We start from the raw sequence: 14,581 nt of genomic DNA, 5'->3' as shown, positions 1-14,581 counted from the left end.
GTGGGGTTGTATGAGGTACTTATCAATAGCAAGTGTACTGCGTGCAGTAGATAACAGTCAGCACGGTCCCTGTTAGGAGAAACCAGCCGTTCCTACTAAGCTAAGCATTGCTACAGACGGGGTCAGGGGTACTAAGTACTTTATCCATTTTAAAAAGTGCTACATATAAACAAACATTTCAGTTTAAGTGTATGCTGTATTGTAGTTTTTTGTCACAGCTTCATGTTGACATCAGACAGCCCTTTCCCTCGGCACTGTGTCTTACTCTACACAACAGCCCTGTATACCTACACATGCAGCGCACGGTATCGTAACAGCTGTTTGTATCAGCGGTTTGTAGAAGAGACAACAAATAAAAGAAAATATAATATTATGGTGGGTGACTAGAGGATATTGTTTTCCTACACATGACGTGTAGTGTATTATACCTTATGTCAACTGTTCGAACTGTCCCTTTAAGTATGTTTGTGTCAACCTGTAGCAGTCTTGAGATATGTGTGGTCAAAACCAAATGGGGATTTTTACTGTTTTTAATGTTGTATTATTTAAATGTACAAACCAACAAACAGACAATATGTGATGACTAACTTATTTTTCCAGATAAGGCATGTTTCATTAAAGGATTTCACATTTGCAGTTTAAAGTAGTACAACGCAGTTAATATTCACTTTTGACAGATCCCCTTTTAGCTATATAAAAATACAAATAAATATTCGGCCTTGCCTCTGGCCAGATGCCTCTCTTTTATAACCATGCAAAATAATTAAACTGCATTAGTAAGCTCTTAAAACCACACTGGTACAATGGTAAGCTTTTATTCAATAAAGCTGGAGTAATTAATTCAAAGCTGGTGCACTGTACTCTGTGAGAATACAACATGGAATTACAAGAACAAAGAACACTCTCTCTCTCACTCACAGACTTAAATACAGTCAGACATGCACAAAAAGAGATGTCCAAAAGACAAATACCCAGAGAAAGGGACTTTCACAGCGCACAAACAACAAGATGTGTGCCTGCATGCATTAATGTGAGCTGTGTGTTTATTAACAAACTCACAAAGGTTTAAAAGGTGCACACTCACGCAGGCAGGCACACGTACCTTTAGCTGGAAGCTATGTTACATATTCATAAATGCAGCATTATATGGCTGGCTGACATATTTCTTTCTCTCTCTATTGCCTCCAACCCTTTTCCTAAAATAGAGAAGAATTGTGCAGCTCTCTGTGTGAAAGACAAACGTTGACATCTTTAAATTTTCTCTGCAATTTTGGGAAAATGTGTCTGTTTTGGCTCTGAAGTCGCAATTACTCCCAAACATGCTCATTAGCTTAGAGCTTCGGGTGCTTGAATGAAGAAAAGCAACTTATATGTTAAAGCGTAAATAGTTTTTCAGCATCAATGGTGTTCAATTTTTGTTGAATTTAACACTGAATACTGAGTTGTCACAGAGGCAGCAGGGAGATTCTTGCATGATGCATGACAGATGGCAATGTGAAAGTGAGTTGCATCACAGGAAAGGCTTAGCAAAATTATAGCAAAACATCTATACCTACACCTTTTTCTGCATGTCCCTGACAGTAACAACATTTTAGAACACAGTAAACCGTACACTGACTTCCCTAACTGAGACTGATTTCCCTTCTCAATTGTGTAGCATGCTACAGGTTGTAAAATAGTAATAACAAGAAATAAAGTGAAAGTAATGACTGTAAAATGGAGCTATGGAGTACCTCAAGGTTCTATACTGGGTCCTCTTATGTTTGTTGTAGTTTCCCCATTTTAATCACATAATATAATGTATTCTCCTTTGAATTCTATCCACTATTGTAATTTAAATTAAAATGTCCAATGATTGAAGATTGATGTTTACATTTGTACATGTCTGTAAATCTCTCTGAATTGCACAAACCTGTATAAAAAGTGCTATGCATATAACGTTTGATTAATTGAACTCTCTTACCAAAAGTTTTTCAACATCAATGAGGTTATTTTTGTTGAATTTAACACTGAATACTGAGTTGTCACAGCGGCAGCTGGGTGATTCTTGCATGATGCATGACAGACGGCAATGTGAAAGTGAGTTGCATCACAGAAAATTCAGAAACTCGTACTCTACATACAAAACTGTGGGACACTCTGATGTGTGATGAAGGTAAACAAAAGGAGAGGAACAGGAAGAAATGAATATAGAGAAAAAAAGCATGACACAAAACTAATGCCTCTCCCTCAACAATCAGCCACAAAAAGCTCACTTAGATTGACTCAAGGTTGTTTCCGCTTAAAAACAGTCATTTTGGAACATTTAGAAAAATACGCCTGCTGTCTGATATTTTGCCTGTCAGACAGTGTAACAAGGAGAGCAAATGGAAGGAGGCCAATTCATCTCCCAAAAAGTCACTGTGAGGGACAAATGGATACACAGAAAGGCTGATAAACAACACTTAGACAGGAAATTAGATGCTAAAATAAAGCGAAAGAGAAAAACGGACAGAAAAGAATAAAAAAGTAAAGCATTTTAACCAATTTAACATCTGACCTCGCTCATGCCCTCCGTCCACCCAGCCAATCACAGGGGGGAAACCGGAGATTACCTCATAAAACAAGCATCAACTGGAAGAGTTACAATGATGACTTCAGAGTGAGACTGTGTAAGTGTCGGCACATGAGGTACGAGTGTCATTAATTAATGTGAATGAAAGAGAGTGTGTAAAAATATGATATTAATCCTGTATTATTATTGTTGTTTTACAGCCTCAGACATACTTTTTTGGGTTTGTTTAGGATTTATGATTTTTTTGGGCATCATGCATGTTATATATTTTGTTTGTAAGCAGCTCTCTATATGCATATTGACTGCCGTGGGGCATGGTCGGCCATATTTGAAAAATGACACTCAAGCACGCAAGAAAAAGTAAATTGCATGCATTAACCAGCCAACCAACAACTGATTATTGGTTATAGGTGGCCAAATGTGCCCTTTTGTGTGCTTAATTTTAGTTTAGAATGTGCGTTGATTTCTCTTAGTGTATTACAGTACATTCTCTTAGTACATTACAGCAGACAGGGTAACACATGCTGCTTCCCCTCAGAGTTGTTACCACTGTAAATATTTGCTTTGAATTGAATGATGGGATTTGTATCATGAAAAGTTACTTGCTAAACCTCTTACATTTTATTTTTGTTCTTTTCTGGAACTGAATTAGGAAAGGAAACAACAATCAAGCTGTTCAGAATAAGCACCTTCTGTTTTATTGTTTATGTGTGCAGAGCATTTGAGTCGAGAAAACGGGAAAAAAGTTAAGAGAGAAAGTATCCAGGGTATATTTTCAATAGCAAATAATGAAATGTGGCAGAGCGGTATTAAGCGGTCTCTGCTTTTGTTCATTAGAGAAAAATTAATTATAATTAATTCAGTTATTTGCATGGTAAACCGCATTTCTCATATTTTAATTATACATATTAATGCTATTAATTAATTTGCAAGATGAGGACAAAAAAGCAGGAGGAACAACCAAGTATCATCCAAAATATCAGCTGCTTTTTCTTGTATTTCTCCAGAAGGTTGCAACAGCTACCTGACTGCATTCTCAGGCGCTAAGACAGCCAGTACAAACTGTGTGTGTGTGTTTCCTTGTGTGGGTCAGTTTAACAGTGCGTGTTATAAGCTCCAATGTAAACTGCATGTTCATCAGTTATGGACGGCTTTAACAAACATATTTCTTTCCTTTTTGGTAAAAGAACCCCAAAACTATTTCATAGGTCTCATAAACGACAAGCCCAACAACAACTCTTATATTTAGAACATGCTCTCATCTATAATCTCTATCTAACTAAACACAGGAATAGGCTTTGTGTGTCCAGAATGCACAATGGTATATTAAACAAAGACAGCAGCTGTAAATGAGGTTCATGGCAAGGTCTTCATAGTTATATTTAACCACTTACATGGGTGAATGAACAGCAAATGTGTAAGTATATGTTGTGCATGTAAATGAGATCAATCATCTACTGAAGCCCAAACTGCTGATTTAACTGCTGAGCCAAACCGACACTCAAGTTTTGAATAATAAAAACTATATATAAAATATATTATAATAGTAATTATAATTATAAAAGTAATTATAAAGAAATGGCTGTAAAGCTGAGCTGTGGAGTACCTCAAGGTTCTATACTGGGTCCTCTTGTTTTTTTGTTTCCCCACTATAATCATAAAATATGAAGACTTCTTTGAATTCTTTCAAATATTGTAATAGCAGTACATGGCTGCATTAAAATGTCCAATGACTGATTGTTTCAGGTTTTCCACAGCTGAAGCTTTAAGTACTAAGAGGCATGTCGAACCTGGGGAGTAAAACCTGGGGCCCTTGCATCGAGGACTATAGCCTCTCTACATGGGCCACAGATTTAACTGCCAAACTAAACTGACATCAAAGTTTTAAATAATGTAAATATAAAATATATAATAATATAATACACATTTTTATCCTACTTATCATTAGGGGTGTTCTCTAAAGAGTTGTTTGATATGTCAGCGGCAGAGTCCACCATTCCTTTGCTAAATTCAAATGACACAAATGCACAAGTGACTCGTGGGAACAACAACTGTGTGTACGGGACAATTATATAAGAGGACAGCCAGCACATGCATGTGCATGTTACATGTAAACTGCATAAAAGTGCTTCTGTCACACAATGGAGTTATCAGTTAGTGCAGAAGTGCCATTCTTAGCTAGTAAGCTAGTATTCTTCGGTTTCAACTGAATAGCTGCTCAAACTGCAATCTATGAATCCATGAATGAAAAAGCCTCTGGTTCTTGTATTTATATGATGTTCTTAATGTTATCACAGCAGGTGTAACTAGAAATTTTAATGATAATAATACCATGAACTACGTATGCAGTGTTTGTGCAAACGTGTTTGTGCGTGTGTACCTGTATTCTTCCTGAGTGAACACAGGAATGACGGAGGGCTGAAGGACGGTGATCTCGACCAGAGTTGTATTTTCCTTTGAAGGCTCGCCATCATCATAGGCCACCACCACCAGCTGTCAATCAAACACACACGGATACGCATGTAAAAACAGCATTGAGTAGATATCCACAGGCCAGCTAACATTGCTAAGACACTATTATTTACAGTCTGCAGACTTGGAGACAGCCTAATACATGGATGCAGCTGAGTCTGATAACAGCTGATAACAAACCAAAATAAATGTCTGGATCTTTGTTCCCTGCTTTCTAAAAGCACATGATGTTCATGGGAATAAGAGAACAGGATGTGTGCGTATCCCACAGGTCTGCTTATTTTTCCTGCTTAGCCTTTCTTCTTCTTTTAATTGGGGGGTAACCATGGTTAACTACACCCAAAGGAATCTTAATGAGGGGAAAACTTAAATATTAGGCTATTGAATGATTGTGTTTCCTCCCTATTATTTAGCCGGGAAATTAAGTCACGCTTTAACGGTGCCTTGTTCGATAACACAATGACTGTTTAACTGCACGGAAGGCTTGAATTTATTCTGTTGTTTTTTGTGTCAAACCTTCTTCTATTCTTGCACACTTTCTTACGCATGATCCAAAAATGTGTCTCTGAAAAAAAGCAACCCTAAAGACAGAGGTGCCTTTGAAGCTAGAAAATGAGGCAGACTTCTGCTACATGTCAACAAGAGTGTCTGGCCTTGTAAGAATGATACCTTACACCGTGTTCATCTCCGTCAGCATCCAAACATTACAAAGTGTCGGACTGATTCATTTTGTTTGAGTTACTGGGAGCAAATGAGGCAGAATTAGTCTCCCGGGAAACATCTTCAGAGGACGCTGAATCCTTGTTGTGTTAATTAAAGCCCAATGAAAAGATGAAAATTAGCAAAGCCCAGAGTCCCATTGAGGAGTGCTGCTGAGAAAAGACAGTTTTGAAACTAATAAGCTGTTGCGGTACGGTGGATAGGGATTTATTAGAGCGCACAAAGAAACCTTTATTTACACAAACACAACAAGCAAGTAAAATCTGTTAATGATGATCAAATACATTTTTAATGACTTAATTTATGTGAAGTTGTCCCAATCCTCTGCCTACTAAATACCACATTCCAACAACAGGATAATAACAATGAATCAGATGAAATATCTAAAGTAATCATGTCTTTATTGGACTGGTGCAAATGTTTGCTGCTGGAATTGATCAATTTAATTGATTGGGAATTACATCAAGTGATGCTGCTTACTGTATATACATTGTGATATACAGTAGACTGCATGGATTAGATGTCATACATTGAATATGTAAGCTATTACCTTACATGCTGGAGTGTACCGCTGCTCCACTCCATGGTAGATGGGTTATAACGTCTACAATGCAAGTGTGTGATAATGACGGTGCAAAAACATTCACAGAACTCCAATAGGTATCCAGTTCTGATCAGTGTTATGTAAATGTAACTGAGTCACAGGCACCTTCTGCAGGATGCGGCTCCATTGGCAATTGTTTTTTTTTTTTAATTCAAAGCAATTTCATCTCGCTGGTGCATTTCTACGAGAAGCAGAAGTCAAAAAGTGAGATTTCCCTCTCAGACTGTTGAAATTAAATATAGTGACACTGCCATTCTCAAAACCATTTGCCTGCCTGGCTTAAGAAAAAAGGCAAAGTTTAGAAAAAGTCAAAGAAATAAACATCATTAGTGCCCGAGCAACAAAACGGTGCGAGGAAGCTATTGGAATGCAAAAAATTACTATTAGCATTCTTTCTGGTCCAAGGTAAATTGCGTATTTGGTGGCCTTAACTTGCCCTAAAACCCACGAAACTTCGCACACGGGGCGGAGATATACTTCTGCTTTTTAACCTTGCGTTCGCATACACAACCGCCTGTGTCATGAACGTAACTGTTCACATACTTCTCTGTGCGCTAAGCGTGTTACTAGGGGATACCTCTACAGGGCACACCAGAGAGCTCAAGCCGTATGCAACTGTCGTATGTGTGGGATGTAAACAACACACATGGTGACACTCGAGGACGTTACTATGATGTTAATTCTGAGATCACGGCAGTAAAGGCGACAGTTTTTGTGTGTTCCGTCCACACTCTCCAACATTTTCCTCTGTGCTCGGATGTAACAGTCCCAGACTTGTTTCCGTTTAGTTTGGCAGGTTTCCACGTCGACTTCTAAAATGGAACTGACCTGTTACCAGCTGTTTTGACAGGCCCACTTGAAATATTCCAAAATTCAGCCCCTGGAGGAGTTTTCACCTTCATATATGAAAATTGTTAGGCATATGTATCATGTCTAGACCTTTAAAAGTCTGTTACTGTAAAATCAAGTTTTCATCAAATAGTGTGGCTGTGGTGGGAGGTCAAAGTTTGATGTTTTTTGGCTCCCAGGAAATCCTCTCATAACGACTTACAATAATCATGTGACCAGTTTGGGGATCCCGACCAAATTTTGGAGACCACTGAGATACAACAAGGTGTACACTGTGCATTTTTGTTGAGCTACAAGTGTAGCATACTTACACTGAACTTGAGGTTGGGCTCCTCATTGAGATTAACTCTGGTTACCACATTCCCCGTCTTCTCCTCGACATCAAATATACTGGCAGAGTACGGATGAGCCTCCTGGTCCACTTTATAGCGCACTAGACCTGCTGGGGTGCCCTGTGGGGAGAACAAGTACAGTTAGGATGACACATTAAGATGATAATGACATTAGGATGAAATGGCTCTTGCATGCTGTCTGGATTGCAGCTACTCTTACAGACTTATTGCAAAGGAGCCTCAAATTAAAAGTATAGAGTAGTCATGACTGTGTAATGACTGTGACAGTTTATTTAAAGTAATTAGTTTGGGCGTAAATGTCAGACAGAGTGTCTCTGTCCAAATACATATAGTGCAGTTTAAGTCACCATTTGGGATAAATGAGGTCTGGATTCTGGCTCTCTAATGATCATGAAGAAACCTCTAGAGAGTTAATGATAATGAGCGACAATCACTTAATATGCTTAGACCCAAAATATCAGGAAATAGTTTGTACAGTGTATCTGATTGTCTGAGGGACAAGCTGCACTCATGGTCTCATTTTTCCTCAGGGGATGTGAGGATCTCTACACGTCTTAGTCATGCAGCGTTTGAGGTCTTTAAGTTGATCGAGGATGTAGGTCCCCCTTTTGCCGCCAAGCGGCCCTGACCTGTCAAGGCATGGATTCCCTAGACCTCTTAAGGTGTGTATCTGGCACCAAGACGTTAGTAGCAGATCCTTTAAATCCTGTAAGTTGCGAGGTAGGGCCTCAATCCAATCGAGCATCTTGAGGCCTGGGAATTTGGAGGCCGAGTCAACACCTTGAACTCGTCGTTTTCCTCAAACCATTCCTTAAACAAGTGGCAGGGCGCATTATCCTGCTGAAAAAGGCCCCTGCCATTAGGGATACAGCTTCCATGAAGAGGTGTACTTGGTCTACAATGTTAAGGGAGGTGGTACGTGTCAAAGTAACACCCACATGAATGGCAGAACCCAAGGTTTCCCAGCAGAACATTGCCCAATGCATCACACTGCCTCCGCCGGCTTGCCTTCTTCCCATACCGCATCCTGGGGCCACATCTTCCCCAGGTAAGCAACGCAAACGCACACGGCCATCCACATGATGTAAAAGAAAATGTGATTCATCAGACCAGGCTGCCTTCTTCCATTGCTCCATGGTCCAGTCCTGTTGCTTACATACCCATTGTGGACGCTTTCGGTGGTGAACAGGGGTCAGCATTGGCGCCCTGACTGGTCCGTGGCTCAGCAGCCCCATACGCAATGCGATGCTCTGTGTGTTCTGACACCTTTCTATCAGAACCAGCATTAACTTTTTCAGCAGTTTGAGCTACAGTAGCTCTTCCGTTGGATCGGACCACACAGGCCAACCTATGCCAATGAGCCTTGGCCGCCCATTAACCTGTCACCAGTTCACTGGTTTTCCTTCCTTGGACCTATTTTGCATCAATATCAATATCATATCCCCACACGGGCCAGCTTTTGCTCCCCATGCGCATCAATGAGCCTTGGCCGCCCATGAACCTGTCGCTGGTTTAGTTTTCCTTCCTTGGACCACTTTTGGTCGGTGCCGACGACTGCAGACCGGGAACACCCAACAAGAGCTGCAGTTCTGGAGATGCTCTGCCCCAGTCGTCTAGCAATTACAATTTGGCCCTTGTCTAAGTCGCTCACATCCTTACGCATTTTTCCTGATTCCAACACGTCAACTTCGAGGACACTTGTTGGGTCACATGCTGCCTAACATATCCCACCCACTGACAGGAGCCATTCTAATGAAATAATCAATGTTATGTCATGATGTTGTGGCTGATCGGTGTATACAGTTTGCATTTTGGAACATGAAACAGTGATGAATCATGTTGATGTTCTACCACTTAAGCATTCAGTATGCAGACGTTGCACTTGAATTAGAAAAGAAATCCATGCAGTGCGAAAACATTCATATTCTTTAATCATATACAAGGTAAACATTTATTCTTATTCTGTGTAATCGGTCCCTCTTAAAGGACTTAGATTCTGTTGAAGCACTGCAGTTACTTCTGAGCTGTCAGGTCCAATGTAAGCTTCCCTCAGATAACAGCCCGTGGTGACTCAGCAAAACTCCGCTGTGACAAATTCTCATAAAGATTTGTACTTAAGAGGTAAATCTCGGGTCTGAGGGGGATAAACGACACTGAAACCCAAATATTAAACATACTGTATATCCAGGGCTGTTTAGGTGCTATTTACTGCCTTATATGAGCGCTGAGAGACCCTAAAGCCAAGAGCACGGGCAATGTGATGAAACTTTTTGACCCAGGAGAGTCTGCGTGGATGCTTTAACCTCGAGTCTGAATCAAGTCGGCTGATGAAGGGAGACAGCGAGTGTATTAGTGAACGGAACAGGGGGCTTTTAAAGAGGATTATGTGGCAACATCGCAAGTGGAAAAGATTTCCCAAGGAAATAACAGCTCCTTGAGCAGCGATGCGAAGCACAGATTCTTTTGGTTGTTTGGTGTCTTTCGTACATATTTATTCCAGGATTCACTTTGCAGTAAAATTGCAAATTTACCAGTTGGTTATTTTCAGTTAACATTATAAAGATGAGTGCTATTTCTCTACGCAGCCCAAACAAAAGGCCTGTGTGACTCAGCAAATCCACAAGATACAATATTCAAACTGCACTTAGACCCTTCTATGTGCACTTGACTACCTTTAAAACCTAGGGTTAACTGCACCAGACTGGAACGCTAAAGTGAGCTAACCTTCATTTTACAGCCGGCAGAATAAACACACCGACATTACAAAGATGTGTGGAGTTAAAAGCACAACAGAGGGATCACAAAGAGCCACGGTCGGGTGAAACAAAAAGCACAAAAACAGGAGAGGAGCATCATTATCTTGCATCATTGACACACGCAGTTTGAGTAACAGACTGTGAAAAAGCAGTGTGATTGAATATGAGCAGCTGGAAATGCTCACCGCGGGGTCGGAGTCGTTGGCCTTCACCGATGTTACGATGGTTCCCTTGACGGCATTAGGGGCGACGGCGCCTCGGTACACTGACCGGCTGAATACTGGAGAAAAGTCATTCATGTCCTGGAGAGATAAACACACAGATAAACATCGTAACATGGAGGTAGCATTTTAAGCTAACAGTGCTCAAACCTTTTGTTGTTGTTGTCTCATAGTTCCATTTTAACTTTCTTAATGCAGGTAATATCCCAAAAACCTCAGGCTAACGCTAACATATACTCCTTTCATTTTGGCTTTGGAAAAAATATAAACGTGTCTACTGCAGATGTCAGCAGTACTAGAAAATAGCAGCAACTTTGAAAGGCAGGGAAACCACAGAAATAAAAGGCTTTTGATTGTCCCGCGTTGTGGCACAATGATGGATTTAAAAACTTGTTTCACACTCTTCAAATTGAGACGCAGAAGAAGAAAAAAGTGTAAACAGAGGTGTGCGAAAAGGAGAGAAATTGGCAGCTTCATGCTAGAACAGTCAGAAGTCTTAGATGTCAGAGCGTCCTGACAAGAGATGAATGTACCGTAGCTTCTCCTCAATTGTAGTTAATGTACCAAAGCATGCAGAAACACTGGTATGGCCTCAGAATGCCAGTATAGCAGATACTACTGGAACAGAAGCAGTGAATGGTCTGTCTGTAGCCTCGCAGCATCACAGCAGACGAATAGAGAGGAACTGTGTTTGCTTCTGCTGAGATGATTTCTTCTTAAAATACCAAAACCTGTGTGTTCAGGCCTAAAGTGGCTCAAATTCTTTGTGCAAGGCCGTTCACTCACGTCAGATTGAGGAATCGGGCAAATAGCTAAAATTCGCAAAAACAAAAACAGAAATTCAACTTGAACTTTAGAGAGAAATTCGCAAAAGCCCATTAGCACTGATTGTCCTGATGTCACAATAAGTGAAATCATAGACTGTCTGAAAAGATGGATGACATGACAGCTCCCTAAAAGTGAAGCCAAACCCTCTCTATCGCCCCCTGCTGACTGGCTGCAGTATAGGTCATAAAGCCCGCCTCCTCCATGTTAACAGATGGGACATGAGTCAAACTATAAAATCAAAATACACGTCAAATACATTTTTCTCAAACATGGTTTCTGTCATTATAGTTAGTTCTTATCATGCTGATTTAAGTCCAAGTGCAAATTTTTCTTATTTTTAATTAGTTATTTGATGCTGTAAAAAGAATGATTGACAGCTCTGTTGACAAATACGGCTCCTGCAGCCAATCTGTTCCTGATTAGCAGAGTGGAGGAGGAACGACGAGAGGAAACTAAACAATCACGACAGTCATTGAAGTTTACATATCTGTGAACGTCTGCTTCAGACCAACACAAAGAAGCTTTTCTGCTGTTAAACACGCCGACATGAGGGATCTTTGACGTTTTTTTTCGCAAGTTAAATGTGTTTTGGTTACCGGATGGGGCGGGACGTCAATAGAGATGGCGAAGACACGTCGCCCATCTTTCTATACAGTCATTGGGCAGTCACAATTCCATAAAAAAAAACCGTTTAAAAGTTGTTTGTCATTTTGCAGAAAGACCTAACAAAGAATGATGTTAATTGCAATTAAATCCAAGAAAAATCTGTTTATTTTAGGTTCATACCATTGTGGTCAGGAACGTATGATCATGCGATGTAACATGAGCGAGTACCACAAGGAAATATTTGTCGAGATGCAGACTGCGACCTCTTTTTTTCTTTATCTATACGCTGATTTTTCTGTCTTTATTATTGTCTTGGTTTGTTCAGCTTCAGTAACCGTTTACGTGCAAATAAGCAGAGAACAGAAAATACGGCACATTGCTTCTGTTAATCGGCTCAATGACCATTGTGTGAGATCTTCCAGATTTAAACTTTAAACTGTGTCCAGAACACACAAAGCAACATAGCTAGAGACAAACTTGTACCTTGCCACTTTCTGCTCTTTACAGCAGCAGCAGAATCAAGAATGACTTTCTCTGGTAAAGGCGAAACTTCTTAACCTTGTTCACATTTTTCAACTTTAGACTTAACCACTAAACATTTCCCTTACAGAGCTCATCCTTTTAACTGTAAAGAAAGCAAACTAAAAGAGGAACCCCCTGACCTCACTTATCTCCCTGTCCTCTAAAACGATGCATAAACACACCCACACACTCACCATGATCCTGACAGTAACAGAGGCTAGCCCAGGAGGCATGGATCCCTCCGTGTCCGTGGCCTCCACGGTGAACGTGTACGTGGGTTTTGGGTCAGACAGAGCCTCGTAGTCCAGAACTTGGCGGACCGACAGCTCTCCTGTCAGGGGGTCGATGTGGAAAAGCTGAAAGATCTCGTGGTCCAATCCTTCGCTTCTGATTCGATATGTGAGGTTGGAGCCGAGGTCAGCGTCTCTCGCCTACAGAGGAAGAGAAAGAAAAGAGTCCGAGAGTGAGGAAGAAAGAAATATCACTGCCTTGAGAAGTTTATAGCAGGGTGAATTTTTCATATTTGCCAGAAGGATAATATTAAAAACATCGTTTTCATTAAGGCTGGGTTGAGCTGGTGTGTCTGAACACATACAGTCCAGCTGCAGGTCCGTATCTCATTTTCCCTTCTTATTTCACTGTGTAGCCTGAGGGAGCTGATTTTCCTCTGTTTTAATTCTCACAGTGGTCTTTGAGTGTGATCAAAATTAAAAGTTTGACATTTGAAGACATTTCTAGTGCAGGCTGGAATTTAAATTGAAGCCAATTTGGCCATTTCTAAGAAGATGAAGATAAGTAACTCTAAGTAGAACTTTAATGATGAGTCTTATTGCCCGGACTAATTGACCAGACTTATGATGTGCAGTGTCTCAACTGAACTGAAACCACAGTCCTGCAGGAAACTTCATTCAAACAAGTTTAAAGATTTAGTATTCCCTCACAACATTAAACTCATGTGTTGGCTGGTTTTATACTTGGGTAGATTGTTTCAGTTTGGATTTTCATACTGTTTGCTGGACACAGTGAATCTAGTTTTGTTAAGAATGAAACATCACCATAACAGCTTTTAGTAAGTGTACATATGTTAACGAAGGGTGGGAATCGCAGGGTAACTCTCGATACGTTACGCAATACAATACACAATCCGATACGCGATATGATATGATACATAATACGTGATACGTGATACGATTGGCGATCCAATAGGCGATACGCGATACGATATGATACAGGATATGCAATACGACTCGCGAAATGATACGTGATACGATACGTAATATAATAGGCGATATGATACGCGACACAATAGGTGATACGATACTGTAAGATAATCCTTTATTGATCCCCAGGGGGGAAATGTGGGATATATACGGGATGTAAACGATATGATACATGATACGTGATATGATACACTACACGATAAACATTACGATATGATACACGATACGTGATACGCTATACGATAAGTGATAAAATACGCAATACGATATGTGATGCGATACACGATACGAGACGCAATAAAATACACGATACGTGGCCCACGATAACGATAATATTACGATACAAAGGTTCTGCGATAATTCATATATATCATATAATGATACATCACGATGTCTGATTAACTTCTTCTTTGGCCAATTCATTTCCATTCACATGACCCTCATTCATGTCATAACGACACTGCTAGGGGTCATGAAATAGTGACACGCTGAGTCAAAATCGTAGGGAAAACTCTTAAGAGCGCCATATATTTGTAAAGTAAAGTATCGATATTTGGCGCCAGCCTAATAATAATTGTATTGCCCGAGTCATGATGACGATATATTACCGTATCGATATTTTGTCCCTCCCCTAATGGTTAGTAGTAGATGCACCTTGTTGTTGATGGTTTGTCTTGCCATATTTCTCTCGCACTTTAAACTCGTTCTACACAAGCTACTACACACTTTTCTCATTGTGGAAAAACTTTGCATTCGGGAAAAGTTGTAACAATTAATATTGGAAGCTATGTATAATCAATTAATGTTATTAATCAAAGTTTGGGCAATTGATTTTGAGCAGCTCGTACATAAACAAAAATCTATATTATCCATCCA

At 40.1% G+C, this 14,581-nt stretch overlaps 1 protein-coding gene across 1 annotated transcript in view; it reads right to left on the bottom strand.

The window, feature by feature from the left end:
* LOC138593144 (protocadherin-15-like) overlaps positions 1-14,581 on the bottom strand; it is a 211,046-nt gene that overhangs the window by 71,388 nt on the left and 125,077 nt on the right. The window contains exons 23-26 of the mRNA XM_069664016.1: positions 12,680-12,916; positions 10,494-10,610; positions 7,511-7,651; positions 4,935-5,047 (exon numbers count right to left, since the gene is read on the bottom strand). Coding sequence (XP_069520117.1) covers positions 4,935-5,047; positions 7,511-7,651; positions 10,494-10,610; positions 12,680-12,916 — 608 coding nt within the window. The remainder of the gene's footprint in view (positions 1-4,934; positions 5,048-7,510; positions 7,652-10,493; positions 10,611-12,679; positions 12,917-14,581) is intronic.

Source organism: Semicossyphus pulcher, unplaced genomic scaffold (assembly GCF_022749685.1).
Source record: "Semicossyphus pulcher isolate SPU_LCO1_2020_fin unplaced genomic scaffold, fSemPul1.0.p SCAF_16, whole genome shotgun sequence".
Classification (NCBI taxonomy): Eukaryota; Metazoa; Chordata; class Actinopteri; order Labriformes; family Labridae; genus Semicossyphus; species Semicossyphus pulcher.
This window is presented reverse-complemented; position numbering and strand designations above follow the sequence as displayed.